Here is a 17423-nt window from a genome sequence, read left to right as displayed (position 1 = left end):
CGTCCGTTCAGTATCCAAGTAGATACCCAACAGGGTGCACCACGAGAAGGTAAGGATTGGACATTAGGTCAGAAGCCCTGGTCGGTTCTCCGCATTCCTTTAAAGGCTATGTGGAGGTCTCCTCTCAGTTATACAGCTTTGACCCTTAAGCACCCCATGTTCTTAAATAATCTTTAAGTTTTTCGTTAATATTGATGTCGATATAAATGCAGTATTTATTTATATCAGCGCTCTGTTCGATACCCTTGAAGGGTTTCATGTCAAAGTAGTCAAGTGTCATATATTACATTTGAATTCCCACAGTCTTCCACAAATATATATAGCCTTTACTTCGAATGTAGAACTGTCAAGTAAAAGCTGGCCTGTTTGGCTGAGCAGATAGCATGTCCACTCTTGAACTAGTAGGCTGCAGGTACAAACATCCATGTTCATGATGGGATTTGTTTAAGTGGCAGATAATTTTTATCATCTAGTGCAAGGCCATCACTCTCATTATATGGAGATTTGAAGTGACTTGAAAAAGAGAGATCTTCATTTCAGACTCAAAAAATATTCTCCATAAAAGTTAGTGAATCCAGATAAAGTTCTTTTAATTTCACTGCTTCATATAAAATTACTAGTGTTAAGTAGTAATCTGTTAAGGCATTAAACAAGAACGGTGAATGTATGCAAGTTCACAGGAGGTATTTTTGTAGGTGTTGACATTAGCAAATTAACTGTAAGAACAGTCGTTGTTCGATCAAATTGCAAATGCTTTGAAGGAACTCTAACCACAACCAAAGAAAGAAGTGTGGACCAGTTTCAAAAATGTAATGAGAGAATTGCTTGCTTGTTTGCAAATGACACATATATATCTTAGTTTCAAAAGCACAGTTTGAAAATATGCATGAGCGTAAAGATCCATTTCTTGAACTCTCATTCAATTTTCTCATGAGAATGTTGATGCATAGAACAGGATGAAAGATATCACTTGGTTGTAAGAGAGAATAAGCTTTACTTTTATGTAAACGTGTTTCAGTGTTCTTCTGTCTTCAATTTATTTTATTTATAAATAAAAAAAGAATGCTTATTTGGAAGTTAGATTATAATGAATAAATTTTAGAAGATGAAGAAACACAAATTATATTTTCCTTGTTTATAAAAAATCCTAATGAGAACCCCTTCCCTTCTTTTCAAAATAGCAGTTTTGAAATCAGAATGGCAAATTTTGGCATAATCAAACAACTCTTCCCACATTACTAAGGTTGGAGATATGTTATCGGCTACTTAAATAAAGTGTTTTATCAGTTATATTTGCAGATAACATTATTCATTTTAGCTCTCTAATTAAGTCTATTTTTAAAAGTCATTCAGTGATTTAAGCTAAATAAGATTTTTGTGGTTAAACTTTCATATTTATGAATGGCATCCTAACTCTCCAATTATCTGATGTATGTTAGCATTTGTTGGATGCAGAGTGGAAATAATCCATCCATAGTTATTTCCACTTATTGCTTCATGCAGTTTATATTTGACATGTTTCATGAAATCATAAAACATACCAAACATCATAAACACATATCAGTAATATTGTAATTGTAAACACTTGATGGATACTTTCGCTGTGGTTAATGCATCTGCTCTTCAACCAACAGACTTTGAGTTTGAATCCTACCGTGAACATGGATGTTTTGTGAATGTCTGTAGGTGGGAGATCATCAGCCTACTTGTTAGAAGCCTTGAAGCAGCTTGAAAAAATGTTGTGTTCAGTCTCAAGTAGGAATTCGGATCTCTTAGCTTACCCATGGTGCTAATACTAATGTACTATAGGCTAACAGTGTTTTGGAGTAGGATTTGTATATTAAAAAATAATAATAATAACAATTATTCAGACTTTATGCAGTAGGTATGCCTTGATAGGGTGATTACAAATCCTGGTATTGTATTACATCACTTTGAAGAGTCGGTATCACATTTTTGATTTATGCAGTAGATGGATTCCTGAATAACATCAGATAAATAAAAACATTTAAATCCACAACTTAATTGCCTATAAGAAATGAAGAAAAATAGGAAGAGGGATTGTATGCATGGGCAAAAGCACTCAAGGATTATAAAATGATTTTCTAAGTTTATTTTATGGAATAGTTTCTTTCAGACTTTATCATTTGTCATGTATAAGGTAAAAACTAAGTTAAAAACGTTTTATACATTTATTCCACTCAAATTGACATCCTTCTATGTAATCATGTTTCCTATCATCATAAATAATGAAATAAAAGTATGATAAATGTTGTCAGACTGGCAAGCATTCTGACAACATTTATCATACCAAATCTTAGAATCATCGATCATAAATAGAAATTGTATATTTTGAAGAAAGCTTGCTTCTTTTTACCAGATGGATCATTTGTTATTTGCTGTATGTAATTAAAATTGCTTGTGAAACTTTATAGATGTTAGATGTTCAAGAGAGAAAATGTATCCTTTTTTTTTTTTACTTGTGTAATATTTGCACATTTTAAGACAAATGCATTACATATACTATAGGGGAAGGGGGGGGGTGTAAGCAAACAGTATCCTGACAGAGAAATAGGAACAATTTGGCATCTCAGACTTCTGTGGATAGAGAACGTATCATCATCAAATTCCTGCCATGTACCCACAAGGGGTGTACAGGATATGATAGTACTACCTGAAAAAAATTACATCATTACTAACTTCCTATCTACAATTTTCCTCCAAATCAGTCTGTTACTTATCAAGACTCCAACATTATCAGATCTTATATTTCCTTCGTCTAAGGCAGCACTTCCCAAACTGTGGGCTGGGCCCCCTTGGGGGCCGTAGGTTTTGTTGAGGGGGGCCGTGAAATAATGAAAAGATTTAAAATGTTTTAAGACTAAGTAGATTGTTTTATTTTAAAAGAAACGTATTTAACTTTTATTATTTTTTTTATTTCTTTTTTGTTATTTTTTATATTTTGATGGAAAAATTCACGCATTGGTGTTGGTTCACAAACTTTGCTTCCATCGTATTTCGGCACTTAATGAATATTAGTAAATATTGCTTATTGATATGTTTCATTTCAAAGCAGTGGTTAATTGTATTTACTTCGAATGCTCTCCAGGGAAGCTCCAAATCTTCCTGTCCCTTTCATCACGCGTTCGTAATCAGGGACTGTTGATATTGACTTTATATACATATCAAAATTCGTTTTATATTATGACTGTCATCCGAGCTAGTTTTCTGTTACCAATAAAAGTTTCGCATATACTTCACACATGAAAAAAAGCTTAAACAAGTTCATGTGGGGAGATAGTAACTTGCTTGCAGCAGTAAACAACACCCTCCCTAACAGCGATTATACTGCAGAGGCAATAAAAACAAGTACTTTTATTATGCCTGTGAATAAGGTATGAGGAGTCTGTGTAATATATTTCTCAAGAAATAGTGCAATTAGAGACAACTGGGATAAAAACACACTAATTAATGAATCACATGTTCCCTCATACAGAAACTATGCTGTATAGACTGAAAAAAAAACCATATGTTGCATGGGCAAACACAGTATCTAACTAAAAACTATTGTTATTAATTAGATGTTTGTGAGTTCGATTTCCCAAGGCAGCAATAAAATTCAACCGAACGTGTTAAAATTTGTAAAAGTGTTAAAACTAAGTAATATATATATATAATGAATGTTATGGCAGTTTCACATACGGAATTCGGTTGAAGAGAGTTAGCATTTCAACTCAATTGTCATCTATGCTTTTATCTTTCGGTTGCGCGATCTTTTGTTAATACCGCACCAATCATATGCACGTTTTAATAACCTGCTTTTGCTGTCTGTTTCGCATTAGGCTTAATTACCGTAAAGGGAGAAAAGTCACAAAAGAGAAAAATGTTCCTGGTCCGGGGATCCCTTATTCAGGTAATATTCACTAATTTCATGTTATCAGTCTGTGGTGTGCCAGTATCGGTAAGTGGTGATATTATTTGATCTATTCTACGTTAAAAAAATTAATCCTGAGATGGATAAGTGGCTGATAAAAAATATTAAAAAAATCCCCACGAACAATCAGAAGAAACAGAAACAGACTCAAAAAAAGGACAGTATTTCATATTTTACCAGAACAGCCCGCAACGTCTTCAGAACCAAACGGTAAGAGGCAAAAATGTAATATATGCATTTGATTTTTGCAATATTCGCTGTGTATGTTTTGTATTGAATATAAATACAATAAATATTATAATAATCTATCTCTCTATTACGATTTTTTTTCGAGGGGGGGCCGTGAAATATTTTAATTTTTGCAAAGGGGGCCCTGACATCCAGAAGTTTGGGAAGCACTGGTCTAAGGCACTTTGTACTACCGTATCAATCCACCTATATCTTGGTCTTCCTCTGGGTTGTTTTGCTGCCAACCTGGCAGAGAACACTTGTTTTGCTAATCTTTCCTCGTCCATTCTGTTTATACCACCATACCACCTGAGATTAGCTCTGCTAACACATTCCTGGATGCTGACAATGTCAAATTCTTTCCTAATATCCTCGTTTTTAATATGATATTGCCATTGATGCCATCTGTTCACGCCTATAATCTTTCTCAGGACTCTCATATCTGCAGTCTCTAGTCTTTGGTCAAGTGTTTTACTTCTGACCCAGCTCTCAAATCCATAAGTTAAAACTGGTTTGAACACTGTCTTGTATACAGCTAATTTAGTGTTCCAACTAATTTCTCTCTTATTCCATATGAATTTATTCAATTGGCTTCCCACCATACCAGCTTTGCTGATTCTGTTGTCCATTTCTATATTTAATTTACCATCTTCAGTAAAAATGGTGCCTAAGTAGCTGAAATGTTTTACTTGTTCCACAGGTTCTCCATTCACAACACAGTTGGCATTTTCAATGATTCTGCCTATTTTCATTGTCTTTGTCTTTTTATTGCTGACCTTCATACCATATCTATTACAACAGCTATTCAATTTGGTCAGAGAATCTTGCAAACTTGTAGCGGATTTATTTAGAAGTATAACATCATCCGCATAAAGCAAAGAGCTGACATCAACATCTCCAAGTTTGATATCATGTTTAATACCACTTTCTTTCATAATGTGATCCATATAGATAATGAATAACAGAGGGGATAATGTACATCCTTGTCTCACACCAGATTTAACATTAAACCATCTTCCTGTACTTCCTTCAATTCTAACTGCCGACTTACAACTCAAATAAAGACTAAGTATTGCTTGATATAATGCCCCATTGACACCATATAACTGCAGCGTATTGAATAGCTTCTCTCTTGGCACCTTGTCATATGCCTTTTCCAAATTGACAAAACTTAAATACAGATCTTTGTTATATTCCCATGCTCTCTCGACTATTTGTCGTAAAGTGAAGATCTGATCCTGACAGCCTCTATTTGATCTGAATCCAGCTTGTTCTTCACCAAACTTTTCTTCCACAATTCTTCTCAACTGTTTCTCAAGTATACTTGCATAGATCTTGCCAGGAACACTCAGTAGGGAAATACCTCTGTAATTCTCCCATTCAGTTTTATTTCCCTTTTTATATATGGGTACTATGAGAACTCTACTCCAATCATCGAGAATTCGTCCCTCTGTCCGGGCTTTCTGAACTATGCAGTGCAGCCACTGTAAGACTCTTATACCACCATACTTCAGCATTTCTGGTCGAATATCATCTACTCCTGCTGCCTTTCCACATTTTAAGCCTTTGATGGCTTTTTCTACTTTAAGTATGCATATGTATTTCTGACTGCATGCCTGGTCAGTGTTTTTTATCACTGCTTGTTTAATTTAGCAGTTTTTCAAAGTAATTACTCCATACCTCAAGGATATCTTTCTCTCCCGTTTTTGTGTCACCTTTATCATCTCTAACTCCTTTTACAGCACTCTTTCCTCCATTCCTAAGTTTCTTCAACAGTCTCCAGAATATTTTGCCACCTTCTTGATATTTATTTTCTATATTCTTGCCAGAGTCCTCCCATGACTTTTGTTTAGCTAGTTTTACACAGTGTTTAGCATTCTTGTATTTGTCTCTATATTCTCTAAGAGCACAAGCTGACTTATTCACCAGGAACTTAATTCTTAAATGTTATTCTTTTCAATATGAAATTCAGTTTTATCCTGCTCAAGACTAAATGGTGATTACTTCCAATTTTCAAATCCTCTGTACACTCTGGTGTCCTGCACCAGGGAGAAAACATCACTATCAACAATAACATAGTCAATAAGACTTTTCTTATTCCTTGTTCTTCTCTCCATGTGAATTTATGCACATTTTTTTATGTCGGAATATTGTGCTAGTAATAACTAGTCCATGTCCTGAGCAGAAATCTAACAGGTAGTTGCCATTATTATTAGCTTTGCTGTTTTCTCCAAATTTTCCCAAAATATTTCTGTATATCTCACAATCATTTCCCACTCTGCTGTTTAGATCCTCTTTTTAATTGTGTTGGTTGCCTTCTCTAAAGCCTCAAAAAATTCCTCCACTTTTACCTTGATTATTTTTTTTAATCCTTCCATATTTTTTGATGTGTTCTGACATGACTCTCTCTCTCTCCTGACCAGCCTGTCTTGTCCTATGTAACAGATTCCACATGACATGTACAAATGATCATGGTTTCATAAGTAGTGAGGAGTGGTTTTAGAGGTTTTGAGACCTGAAATCTTGTTTAGAGTGAAGAAAGCAAACTTTATCTCTCTTGTCAGTGCAAGTTTTTTGATATCTTATCTTTGACCAAACATATTTAAGGACATAATACCACTCCTTTTTATTCCTATTTTTCTTTTTCATTTGATGGTCCAGAGAACTATTTTAGAATTTTATCAACCAGTAACCATTTGTTATAACCTGTGGAACAGTATAGACTGACTCAGTTCTAACAAAGCTTATCACAATAAATTTAGTTTAATCCTTTATCCAAGTGTAACAAACAAAGTTTGCACCTGAAGTATCTTCAGGACTGAGGCAACTCGTGGTAAAGGTGGACTAAGCTCTCATCACTTGTCTTAGTATTCTCCCATAATGCAAAGCACATCTCCTTGCAGATGTGTATAATGCTATGCATTAAGGGAAGGACCACTACTCAGACTGATTTCGACCTTCATTGAGGTCTCGTTAGTGGGAGTCAGTATATAAGTTGCTAAAAGGTGTCTCACCTTATTATTAAATTACTCTGGATTTAGAGAAAGATGTTGGAAGTTTTTATACGTCATGGTATTATACATGTCTGCAAGGAGATGTGCTTTGCATTATGGGAGATGCTAAGACAAGTGATGAGAGCTTAGTCCACCTTTACCATGAGTTGCCTCAGTCCTGAAGATACTTCAGGCGCAAACTTTGTTTGCTTACACTTGGATAAAGGATTAAACTAAATTTATTATAGTCTAACCAAGTGGGGAAAAAAACTTCCAAAAGCTTATCACATTTGCACAGTCAACAGAGATAAACAGGAAATTCAACAATTACTAGTGGAGAAAGAGCAACACACTGGACATCTACCTCACAACAAAGTTCTTATCAATATATCTTCATATTTGCTTACCAATGCTGAACTTAGGCAAAATCAAAACCTTTGACAGTATGCTATCACCATTTAATATCCCAAGATTGATGTTATTGCTAATGTGAAAAAAAAGACTAAGGAAGTAACCAAATGAATGCTGCCTTTCAAACAGCATTCATGCTTTTAAAAACCAAAGCGACATGCACAAAAATAATTGGAAATATTATTATTATTACACCCTCCATGGAGTCGGCAGACTCATCGTGGGAGGCTCATTCAACTGACAACATATTTGTCATACCGAATCTTAAAATTACTTAAAATTAATCTTAAAATTATCATAAATAGAATGGCCAGCTCTACAAAAAATTAAAAAAATAAAGCAAAAATATCATAATGTTAAAAGCAAAGTTAATTCATTGGTAGTCTTCAACATGGAAAAATATATTTTAAAAAAAGGAAGCTGTTACTGAATGATAGCACTTAATTTACTGTGATCCCATATAGAAAACTACAGGACTAAAAGTTTGATTAAAGATCTTGTCAAATAGTCTGAGGACATCAGAAAACATCTCATATCTAGACATCACCTGGGTCAAAGAAGTTATGGAGCTCCCAAGATACATAAGCAAGATTATACCAGCCCATAGTAGATATCAGATATTCACCCACCTCTGGTCTCTTAACATCTTGCGCAACTAATATTCTCATTCATAAGCAAAACAGATTCCTTTATAAGAAACATGGCACACCTCGTTGAAAAAACAAAAGTTTTGTACGAGACCATAGGACTACTTCAAGAATTATTTCCACTGTACACTGTGACATTATTCAGACACTTCATCAACAACAACAATTTCAAGACAAATGCCATGTACAGTAACATTATGAGCTCATTGAGGCCTTCTTTCGGTTTAGAATTTTGCAGAGCTGTGCCATATGATGAATACACAAAAAAAAAAAAAAAAAAAAAAAAAAAAAAAAAAAAAAATCCATATCTAGACATTCCCTGGTTTCAAGAAGTTATGGAGCTCCCAAGATACATAAGCAAGATATGCTAGTGCAGCCCAGATGAATTACAAGGCTTTGTAATTCATCCGAACAGCATTCATCCCTAGATTAAGTTCATTGTAATTATTATTATTATTACTCCTTCAGGGAGTTAATTAGAAATCAGTAGATATCTGTCATTCTTAAACACTATCCTCCTGGAAATCTCCAAACAAAATAAACTTAGCTATTTAGTTTATAGAAGACTGACACACACACACAAATTCCTACCACCATTCATCACAAAAAATTGGCATTGTAAGAACCCTCCAGGACAGGGCATACAAGATTGCCAACAGAAAGGAAAAGGATGACACATGAAATTAGAAACTTTAGAACAAGGAAAATCAGAATCACAATAGAAACAACATGAATCTAAAAGTAGTGAGAAGAGAGTTGTCCATAGTACAAAATAAATGAATAGCCCTTAAAGATTATTATTATTATGTGACACCTCCAGGGAGTCCAAAGACTCATTGAGGGAGAATGTGCCAACAGCATTGAACGATTGAACCCCTTCCAGCAACTAAATGTGCTCAAACTTGCTTAACTTTTTTGCATGAGCCATTAGTAGCAGAGGCTCTACCAATTGACCAACCTTTGCTGGCGATGAAAATGAAGTACTAATTAAAGACAAAAAACAAATCATAAGAAAAAGAAGAAAAGAATCCTTCTATGACAAATTGTATGATGATTCCCAAAACTTATTTTGGGAATCATCATAATATCATCATCATAGTATACCAAATGGAAGAGGAAGAAATATGCCCTGATGTTTTAATGGAAGAAGTTCAGTATGCAATGGTTAGCATGCATAATGGAAAGACACCAGCTGAAGATCTTAATTATTAAGATCTTAACCTATAAGTGTTTTGTTTGTTGAAAGTATAAGTGTCTTTGTTTTATTCTAATTGTTTGTCACTTCTTTTTATATATTTATTTTGACTTATGTACCTTTATAACTGCATGTAGATTGCCATATGCTAAATAAAATAAACCAGCTGAAGATGAATTACCAATAGAAGTTCTGAAATCAGGTGGTGAACCAGTCATGACTTTGTTAAGTAAAATTTATAAATCATTCCTAGACAGAAGAGAATACCAAAAAGTCGGAATAATGCTAACCTTATTACAGTTTTTAAAAAAGAGAGACAGAACCATGTCAGTCTTCTTTCAAAAATGTACAAAATTTTTACATAAATTATTAGCAACAGAATGCAAAATAAACTATATTTTCACCAACCTCCAGAACAAGCAGTATTCAGAAAATATTACAGCACTATAGATTATATACTGTGTACTAAGACAAATCATTGAAAAGAAAAAGAATACCAAAAACCTTTGTCTGGCACATATTGATTTTGAAAAGGTATTTGATTTCAATCTCAACGTTAGCTATTTTAGAATCTCTTAAAAAACTTACATTGATCTACTTTAGCATATACAGTATATAAAAATTCAACTGGAGCTATAAAATGAGAAACAAATATGAAATTTCCTATAAAAAAGAGAGTTAGCAGGAAGATGCCATTTCACCTAAACTATATATACTATAACACCCTTAGAAGAAAGTTTTAAAAATCTGGATTGGAAAAATAGAGGAATTATGGTGAATGAAAAAGAACTAAATCACCTACGATTCACTGATAATATTGTTCTTTTAGGAAACTCTGCAAAAGAACTTCAGCAAATAATCACTGAATTCAATGCAAAAAGTAAAAAGAAAGGATTAAATATAAACAAATATAAAACAAAAATAGTGTATAATAAATGCATCACCAAAAAACCAATACAAATGGAACATCAAAAAGTTGATATAATAACCTCCTGTTTATCTAGGACAAAAGATCACAGCAGAAGGAAACTATGAAGAAGAAATTATCCATAGAATTTTGTATTTCAGATGCATATGTAGTATGCATTTGAAAGAAAACTTGTAAACTTGAAAAGATGCAATGAATTTTTTTTTTAAATTTATTTGTGAATTTTGAAGGTGATGTTTTCATTTGAAAATAAACTTTAGTTTGGAATTATGGAACAAACCTTAGTTTCATTAAAGATTTTAGCATTGTTCATTAATTATAAGTAATTTTTTATAGCAAAGCTAGGTTTTAATCTTGAAGAAACTCTTAAAGCAGAAGGTATTGCCACACTATTCTTTTTTGATATTAGTCACATATATTCTGATAGTTAACAATAATTTTAATAATAACAGTAATGTATTGATGTTTAATGTTAATGTGCTATTATTATTTTTTAAATAAAAATAGTATAATCTGACAGAATGCAATGAAAACCTCTGTTCTTTGGAATAGTCTTTCCCTTGTTCACACAGCATGATGTGATATAGGTTTTGAAACTGTGCATGTATGGGATTTGATATGGAGGGGATGGGATAGATCACCATTTTTGTGGTTATTAAGAAATTATGACCAGCAAACAGATATGCATATATAACTTACAGAAAGGATGAAAAAAAATGATTTGTTAGAATTTCACTATTCAGCCTGTTTTTCACTTGGCATGGAAGTAGTCATGTAGTTTTATCAATTCTAGTGTTAGTTGCAACACAAGTATAAGGTATGCTGAAGAATTCAAAATCATTGAAATTTATTGGTAAGAACATATCTCTTGAAAAAATTGTATTGGTATTTATAATTCTATTCTTCAAGTTTTTTTCTTTTATGCTTAGGTACATTGTCCCCAGAACAAAAAGAACCTACACCTTTTATCATTGAATGGATTCCAGATATTCTTCCAAAATCTCATATTGGTGAATTACGCATTAAATTTGAATATGGTCACCAGAGAAATGGCCATGTGGAACATCGTCCTCCTTCCCAGCGTGTAATACATATTCAGCAGATTCAGGCATGATTTTTTTTTTTCCCTCCTAGTAACAGACATAAAAATTGCATTTCTGCTTCTTGAAGCAGAGAAAGCAAACTGCTGCAGTTTGCTTTCTTTACAAATTTAAGTCATCTTTCACAAGAAAGATTTTGAAAACAGGTTAACCTGTACGAAATGTGATTTCCGTTAATTTTTATAAAGACTATTTTAGGTGAAAAATGCATATTTGTTGGGGAAAGAAAAAGACTGTAAATATCCTTCTTTTTTAAATTCCTTATTCATGTAATTAATAGATGAATTATGTGAAAATTGTCTTTTGATTTTATTCCACAATCTTGCATTTGAATTCCATATAACTAGTTTCGAAAAAACTAGTTGATTACCAGAACACTCAATTAGAAATAGAGCAAACGTTATTCTCATCTGTTAAGTATAATAGAGCAGGTATTATCCTCATCTGTTAAGTACGTGTAGAAAGAAATTTTAAGAAACCAGGAACTTAATTTTCAAAATTTTGTGTGCATATATTTATAGCATTATGCATACCTTATTTTAAGGTATTTAAAGTAAACAATAAATCTGCACTTATGAACAGATCTGGACATTAAACATTTGCATGGGATCTTCATTAGGAATATATATATATATATATATATATATATATATATATTAGTTTAGTAAGCTTTGCTGTGGAGAAACAAGGAACCAGGAGTCAAGGAAATTGTAATTTTTAGGGTATAATGCATATATAAGAAATAAAATGAAGGAAAGAAAAATGGTTACATATTTCTAAAAGCACTTAAATAGTTTTTTTTTTACAAAGATGAGGCGAAAGAACTGTGCAGTAATACTACAAGGCCTTTGCTTGTCTGCATAGAAATCATCCATATATCACATCGCCCTAAATCAACAATTTCCTTTTGCTTATTATAATTAATATAACTATCTATATTATAACTTTATATAAAAGATATAATTGATATTTATATTATATAAATAATATAACTTTCTATTATAAAAGCTTTCCTGCTGATAGTAAAACTGTTCCAGCTCTTATTGTGCCTACAAAAAACTGAGTATGTATGTTGTGGATTATTGCATATTTGCACCTCTTAGTGTATAAAAATTAAACCACAACATTTAAAAAAACATGTTTATTAGCAGCACATGATGCAAAGATTATACAATAAAAAAGAAAAGATATTTTACACTTCTAAGAAATAGTAAAATAGCAATTAAAATTTGTTATGGTTTGGACTGATTGTAACATAACAGTTTATATGATCAAATGAAATTATTAATTTGCTTTCTATAGCCAGAAATGTAAATAGATTTGCATAGAAGACTGCTGTTAATGTTATCTTCAAATTTCTGACATGAACCCTCATGAAATGTACATGATAATTTATAATTCTACATGAAAAGTTTGCATAATTGGTACTTACTAATGATTTTTCTATTGTCAGATTTTCTATTTTGAGCAGCTGAGACACCTCTAACTGAATCTCCACTAGACTTTGATCTTTTTTGGTTCTTTTTACTGGCATACTAACATCAAGCACCTGTTCCTTTCCTTTCCATCTTATCCTATTAAGTGACTGCTTGAAATTAGCTATGTCTGCATGGCTAATTTCACTGAATACTAAAAGTGACAAGTCCTTCCTAATGTCTTCATTTTTAATACCATTAATGCCATCTGTTCGTTCCCCTAATTTTTCTTAGAACAGTCATATCTACAGCCACTAATCTTTGATCAAATGTTTATATTACAGCTAATTTACACTTTCACTGAACATTGTGCCTAAATAACTGAAATGTTTTTAACGTTCCTGCTTTTTTTTTTTCATAGTCTGTTATTTTTATTGCTGTTTTACATAATCCTTCATAATATGATACATATAGGTGATGAATAAGAGTGGTGATTGTGTGCACTCTTGTACTTTATCTGGATTTACATTAATCTTGTACCTTTCTGTGCCTCCTTCAGTTCTAACTGCTGACTTAAATATAGATTTTTTTATTGTTTAATGAATGCTCGTTCTATTTACACCATATAATTTTAGCATTTCGAACAACTTTTCTCTTAGTATAATTATATGTAAAATTTAGTTTAATCCTTTATCCAAGTGTGAGCAAACAAAGTTTGCACTTGAAAGTATCTTCAGGACTGGGGTAAAGTGGTGCAACTCCTTGCAAAGGTGGAGCAAGATACCAACACTCCTATCTCAGTATCTCCCATAATGCAAAACACATCTCCTTGCGGATATGTATAATGTTATGCATTAAGAGAAGGGCCACTACCCAGACTAGTTTCGACCTTTATTGAGGTCTCTTCAGTGGGAGCCAGGCCCAAGTGGAGATACCAGGCAGAAGCATTAGCAAGGTCATCTCCTCCTATAGAAGCTGCCAAATGGTGTGCCACCTTTTTATTAAATTACTCTGGATTTAGAGAAAGATGTTGAAAGTTTATTTTTCACTTGGTCAGACTATAATAAATTTAGTTTAATCCTTTATCCACGTGTGTGCAAACAAAGTTTGCACCTGAAAGTATCTTCAGAACTGCGGTAAAGTGGTACAAGGCAACTCTTTGCAAAGGTGGAGCAAGCAACCAACACTCCTATCTCAGTATCTCCCATAATGCAAAACACATCTCCTTGCGGATATGTATAATTATGCATTAAGGGAAGGGCCACTACCCACTTTACCACTTTACCCCAGTCCTGAAGATACTTTCAGGTGCAAACTTTGTTTGCACACACTTAGATAAAGGATTAAACTAAATTTATTATAGTCTGACCAAGTGAAAAATAAACTTTTAACATCTTTCTCTAAATCCAGAGTAATTTAATAAAAAGGTGGCACACCGTTTGGCAGCTCCTATAGGAGCTGCCAAACGGTGTGCCACCTTTTTAATTAGCAAAGTCATCTCCTCCTATAGGAGGAGATGACTTTGCTAATTCTTCTGCCTGGTATCTCCACATGGGCCCTGGCTCCCACTGAAGAGACCTCAGTAAAGATCGAAACTAGTCTGGGTAGTGGCCCTTCCCTTAATGCATAACATTATACATATCTGCAAGGAGATGTGTTTTGCATTATGGGAGATACTGAGATAGGAGTGTTGGTTGCTTGCTCCACCTTTGCAAAGAGTTGCCTTGTACCACTTTACCGCAGTTCTGAAGATACTTTCAGGTGCAAACTTTGTTTGCACACACGTGGATAAAGGATTAAACTAAATTTATTATAGTCTGACCAAGTGAAAAATAAACTTTCAACATAATCATATGCCTTTTCCATATCTGCAAAACTTAAATGGAGTCCTTGTCATAATTCAGATTCAGATTTTCAAATTTTGAAATTTATTTTCCTCTTTATAGATGGATACTATGATAGCTATACTCCAGCAATCTGGAATTTGACATTCTGGATTATACAGTGCAGCTGCTGCACAGCTGTTTATCTACGTATTTGGGCATTTCTTAGTGAACATCATTCTACTCTAGCTGCTTTTTCACATTTCAGGTTTTTGATAGATTTTTCTTTCTCTCATGTATTGATTTGTAGTCCTCCTGAATTTTTTCAACTTCCACTCCAGTACTTATTGTTTTGTTTAATAGTGTTTGAAGCAATTATTCCCCGACATCTAAAATATCCTCATATCAGTTCTTTATCTTCATTTTTTGATGATGTTATAAATAAAGTATTCTCAATCAAATACTCTTGTTACTATGACATTATTGTAACTTGAATGCAAATATTGAGCTTGCTTTTAAAATCTGAAATGAAATTTTCAGTGTTCATATCTTTACTTTTGCCTTCACACTTTAAATCAGTTGCCTTAGTATCCTGTAATGCAAAGCACATTTCCTTTCAGATGTGAATATTATTGTAAGGAAAAAGTCAGTCACTACCCAGATCAGCACAAGCAACATAGTTATGAAGATATTTTATGAACAAACTTTGTTTGCTTACATTTCAGTAAAGGATTAAACAACATAAAATCCTGTTACGTATAATTAATTTGTAACCTTATTAGTAAAATACTATGGTGATGCTTTTTTTTTTTTTTTTGCTACTTTCATATGGATAATATTTGAGTTCTGCATTTATTCAAGTTTGGTATCTTTCTGTGTTTGACTCCCACTGATGAGACCTGAATAAAGGTCTGGGTCCTTCTCATAATGCTTAGCAATATACATGTCTGAAAGGAAGTATCTTTGTATTATGAGGTATGCAATATTGATGTGAAGTAAGCAGCTTCCAATATACTAGTAGCAGTTTTGTTTGAAGATTTGTTTGCTTACACTTGGGTAAAGGATTAAACAAGGATATAATTTTTTGTCAAGTATCATTCGTTATCACCAGTGGTCTGTGTATATACTGCATATTGAGAATGTTCTCAGTGCTCTAAACAAAACTAGCTGCAAGCAGTTCTATAATGCATTTCAGTTTGAGTGACCAAGCGAACAGTATCTCCTTTAAAACCAAGAAGTTGTGGATTCAAATCCCTCTGTGGCATGGATGTTTGTTGAATGCTTCAAGGCATTTGCAAAAACATTATTTCTGTCACCCAGTGTAAGACTACCACTGTGTATTGGAGGCCCAAAGTGACTTAAAAGCCATGTTTGGTCTTTAGAAATAGGTTCCAAAATTACATTGATCTATACTAAATGATGGCTAAACTTTTCTATAATCTGATATATTGAGCACAAAAATGACAACTATTTTTCCCTATTCTTCTAGAATATCTTCAGTTTCTACAGTGAAAATACTATTTTTATTGTAGTGGTCAATTAAGAACCATGTATTATGGAAATATTTACATAATACATGGGTAAAGAATATTGTTGAGAGCTTTGTTAATGAAAATTAAAAACAATAGATAAGCAAATATCTGCATGGTCATATCAACAAGATGTCATTCTGCGCCTTATTTTCTGTTTGAGTACATATTCTTTGTTTTATTTTTGTTTAATTGTAATGCACAGCTGATAATTATCAGTGGTGTAAAATTAACGTAAGTCAGTAGAGCTGGTTCATTGACTTATCTAAAAGCATCTTGAAAAATGTTCTATTCCAAACAGCAAAATTTTGTTTTTATCTTGCCTTCTCTTTTCATTCATTTAGTGGCAGCGCGTAGGAGCTGCAAGTTTGGAGGGTAGCAAAATCTCTTTCTCCATAAAAGCTGTTTTTTGCATTTAGGGGTGGAAAGTTGTGGTCTCCTTAAACTCATTCATTGACAAAGCACTTATGACAGCCTCTGCCCACCCGTTCCACTCATTCACCTCTCCACACAAAAATGTGTCATTCTCATGCCCCTGTTTGTTAGTTTACAAAGACAACCATCATTTTCTTCTCTATTTGAAAATTTCGTCAACATCTGTTGTACAGCATTTAGTGACATATGAACGTGATTTGGCTCTGTGCTACAGCTTTTATCGCCCAAGCATTATTTGGATATTTTACTTGTGTTAAACAGCCCTCCATGAAAATAACCCACAAATCTTCAGTCTATTCTTTATATAGGCAGTCTGCAAATCAGTCACTATTTTGTGCACTCCTCTCTGAATCTCCTCTAACACTTCCACTGCCTCATCTTTGCACAGTAATTCAAATGTGGCTGTATCAAAGCCTTCCTTGCAATTATAATAATAATAATAATAACTTCTTCTCTACTTTTCAGTGTATTCTTCATCCAAGTGAACTTTTGAGCTAATTTTGCTCACTTTTGCAATATGCCCTGTAAACTTCAACTCCCTCTCCATTACCACTTCTAAATCCCTACTCTCATCAATTTCCTGAATTCCATTTCCATCATTGTAGTATTGTAACTTGTAATCTTTTTATCCCAAGTGCATAATCTTAACCTTTGTCACATTAAACTTGCAACCATTATCCTTGGTCCAGACTGTCAGTCTATTTAAATAATGTATATCACTACTATGAACTATTGCCCTTCCCAGTTTTGCATCATTAGCAACAACTTAATATTCCTTCTCAAAT

The 17423-nt window shown here is 33.2% G+C and overlaps 1 protein-coding gene across 5 annotated transcripts in view; it reads left to right on the top strand.

Annotated features, from left to right (window-relative positions):
- Window positions 1-11743, top strand: part of LOC150099762 (uncharacterized protein C2orf42 homolog) — a 243042-nt gene extending 231299 nt beyond the window's left edge. For all 5 annotated transcript variants that reach the window (XM_090403602.1, XM_090403600.1, XM_090403603.1 and 2 more), the window contains one exon: window positions 11266-11743. In XM_090403602.1, the coding sequence (XP_090259728.1) occupies window positions 11266-11424 (159 nt within the window). In that variant the 3' untranslated portion in view covers window positions 11425-11743. The remainder of the gene's footprint in view (window positions 1-11265) is intronic.
- Window positions 11744-17423: the final 5680 nt, after the last annotated feature.

The sequence above is a fragment of the Typopeltis vanoorti genome, chromosome 14 (genome assembly GCF_054136105.1).
Source record: "Typopeltis vanoorti isolate ZY-2024b chromosome 14, IOZ_Tvanoo_1.0, whole genome shotgun sequence".
NCBI lineage: Eukaryota > Metazoa > Arthropoda > Arachnida > Uropygi > Thelyphonidae > Typopeltis > Typopeltis vanoorti.
Note: the sequence above shows the minus strand (reverse complement) of the source record. Positions and strands in the feature narration are given on the sequence as shown.